This window comes from Orycteropus afer, unplaced genomic scaffold, assembly GCF_000298275.1.
Source record: "Orycteropus afer afer isolate SDZICR_OR568_19922 unplaced genomic scaffold, OryAfe1.0 scaffold00617, whole genome shotgun sequence".
Taxonomy (NCBI): domain Eukaryota; kingdom Metazoa; phylum Chordata; class Mammalia; order Tubulidentata; family Orycteropodidae; genus Orycteropus; species Orycteropus afer.
In genome coordinates, this window is record NW_006922204.1 from 586,039 (window position 1) to 588,880 (window position 2,842).

The window sequence follows — 2,842 nt, forward strand, 5'->3', positions numbered from 1 at the left end:
CTGTGTTTCCTCCCTTCACCTAATCCCTTTGGCTGATTGCTCTTCTCTCTGGCTTCCTGGCTTTTAATCCCCTTTCTCCTGCTCTTCCCGCCTGCTACCTTGGGCGTCCCTGAGTTGTCTCTCCTCACCTGTAACCCTGGGGCTGACCATGCTATATAAATATTTAAATGGATGAGCATGGGAATTGATTTAGGCTTGGATTTTTTGTGGTTGAGATCTTACATATAGATACTTTTTTTCTCCCCTTCCCTCCCCTTTCTATGGGAGAACAGAAAATTTATCTAAATACAGGGAAAGAAACCAGAACTCCAGTTACAATGAAGGATGTATATGATGAATTTGATGAGAAAATAGCAGCAAAATATAAACTTATGAAATTCAAGTCCAAGGTTTGTATTTGGTCATGAAGTTTTTTCATCTCTATTTATTAGTAGTTTGTTCATTTTCTGATTTCACAACTCCTTATTGATTATCTACTCTTGTGCAAAATGCCTTCTGAATGGACATTTTGCATGTAGGGAAACCAGTGTATTAGATTTGTAAAGATATTTTTTTCTTTCTCTTTAAACTGCTTACAAAATAATGTTCATTAGTTTGAATAGGAATATAAGTCATAGCAAATCAGTGCCTCTAATGCTTACAGCAGATCTTATGCTTTTATGCTGAAATGGAGAAGAAACTATTCAGATGTTTATGTTAGTTATTGCCAAGTATGTCTTGGTAGAAAGTTAAGTAAGTTCTTATCTTTAAAAGTCAGAGACTGTAGGGCTATTTTTGATAGAATACAAATCTTTTCTTTGTATGATATATAAGATTATTTTGGTTTTTGTGAGATAGTTGATGCCTTTGGCCATAATTATGGGGGTTGTAACCTACTGAACATATTGGCTATTAATAGTAATTAAAATAAAGGGAATATCAAGTTGCTGAAGAGAAGTCTAATAGTCTTTTTACTTATAGAGCTTTGATTATGGTTGATTGATCACATCTTTAAAATTCTAGAAGCAATGTAGTGCAGTAGTAAAGAGCATCGATGCTGGGCCCCAACTGCTTTTGCTGTAAGCCCTACTAGCCCCTCTGCTTACCAGTGTGTGACCTCTCTGTGCTTGTTTATCTTGGGGGGTGCACTATTTCAAGAGTTATTGCAAGTTAATGTAATTAATCCATTAATTCATATTAAGTGATTAGAACAGTCTTTGGTCACATAGGAGGCACTCAGTAATTATGAACTACAAACATAGTGCTAGTTATTTTTTCAGGAAGACAGAGTTGCTTAACAGCAAATAGTAGTAAATGATTTAATGCATTAAAATTGTTAAAATCTGTCATTACCACTCTTGAATACAAATATTTCTGGGTTCTCTAGTGTCCAAGATAAGTCCCTATGTGTTTTAGTCCCAGTTGAAAGGGGATAGAATGCTTTTTGCCTTTATTTGCCTTTGTGTTATGTAAGGAAGCTACATTTGAGATGATTAAATACAGGAATGTGCACTGTGTATACAATACTTGTCAATTTAATTTGTGAAAAGTTTTTGTCTTAGCGATTTAAAAATATCTACTTACCCAGATAGTGGAAAAGAACTATGCTTTTGAGATACCTGATGTTCCAGAAAAATCTGAGTACTTGGAAGTTAGATATTCGGTAAGTCAAACAAAGAAAATTGCTGGTTTTCGGTTGAGAATGGCATTTCTCTATTTTTGAACTTTCAGCTGGGTTTCAAATAGGTGTATTGGCAGGGCTTCTCCAGCCCTCAGTTCATTGAGGTGGACTTAATGTAATGAGTAACTGAAATGGATAAAATTAATATAAGTACGTAGACTGCAAGTTCTATTGCCTTTCTCTGCTTTCAAGTGTGCATCCTTAAACAAATAAGTTGAAACAGCATGACTGTTTGTCAAGTGGAATGAATGCCACATGATGGAATTGAATATCATTATCTGTTGAAGTGTCCCTTGTGAGCAGTGGAAAAGGTGAGAGAGGAACGTCAGTAGCGCTGCTCTTTCTCCTCTGACTGGCAAGGTCATTGCTGTGGAATGTTAATTAACTGGACCTTAGCCTTTTTTATTTCCTCCCTAACCTCTGATCTAGTGTTTTGATCCCACGATACTAAAAAAGGGAAACTTGAGAAATTTTCTGTCAGTGGTGCTGAAAAGTACTGTAGAAGCATTTTGAATGCGTCCCACACTATTACTTTCTTTCTTCTAATGGAGTGGCACTTATTTGGTGATTCTTTATCAGTAAGGCATGTACAGCTCTGGTCAGAAATTCTCTTTTGGGGGAGCTTCTTGGCCTATTTTTTCTTCTGATGGGTGTCATCAAGATGCATTATTTTGTCATTGTGAATTGTTTTTGTTTCCTACTGTGAATTGTTTTGGATTTCATTTGTGGCAAATTACATTTCATATATATCAGAGGGATTTCTTCTGGTGCTTCATAGAGAGGCTTTTGTTTATTTCAGATACAGTCTTTGGAAAATGTGAAGTAATAGTTTTAAACAACAAAGGTTTTGTTTTTCCTTTCTTTTTCAGGCTGAATTGCCACAGCTACCTCAGGATTTGAAAGGAGAGACTTTTTCTCATGTATTTGGGACCAACACATCTAGTTTGGAACTGTTCTTGATGAACAGAAAGATCAAAGGGCCTTGCTGGCTTGAAGTGAAAAATCCACGTAAGCAAGAATTTACTCACAGAATACTAAGTCAGTTGCTATGAAGTGTAGTTTTTAAAAGAGAAGTTGAGAGATATCTGGTCTATTTATTTTATTTTATTTTATTTTTTATTAGGATTTGGGTGAAGATTTACAGAGTAAATTCACTTTTCATACAGCAGTTCACATATACTT

General features: G+C 35.5%; 1 protein-coding gene across 1 annotated transcript in view; it reads left to right on the forward strand.

Annotated features, from left to right (window-relative positions):
- The window catches only part of POLA1 (DNA polymerase alpha 1, catalytic subunit), a 431,865-nt gene that overhangs the window by 67,906 nt on the left and 361,117 nt on the right, over positions 1–2,842 (forward strand). Inside the window, 3 exon segments of the mRNA XM_007956408.1 lie at positions 273–389; positions 1,568–1,642; positions 2,530–2,668. Coding sequence (XP_007954599.1) covers positions 273–389; positions 1,568–1,642; positions 2,530–2,668 — 331 coding nt within the window.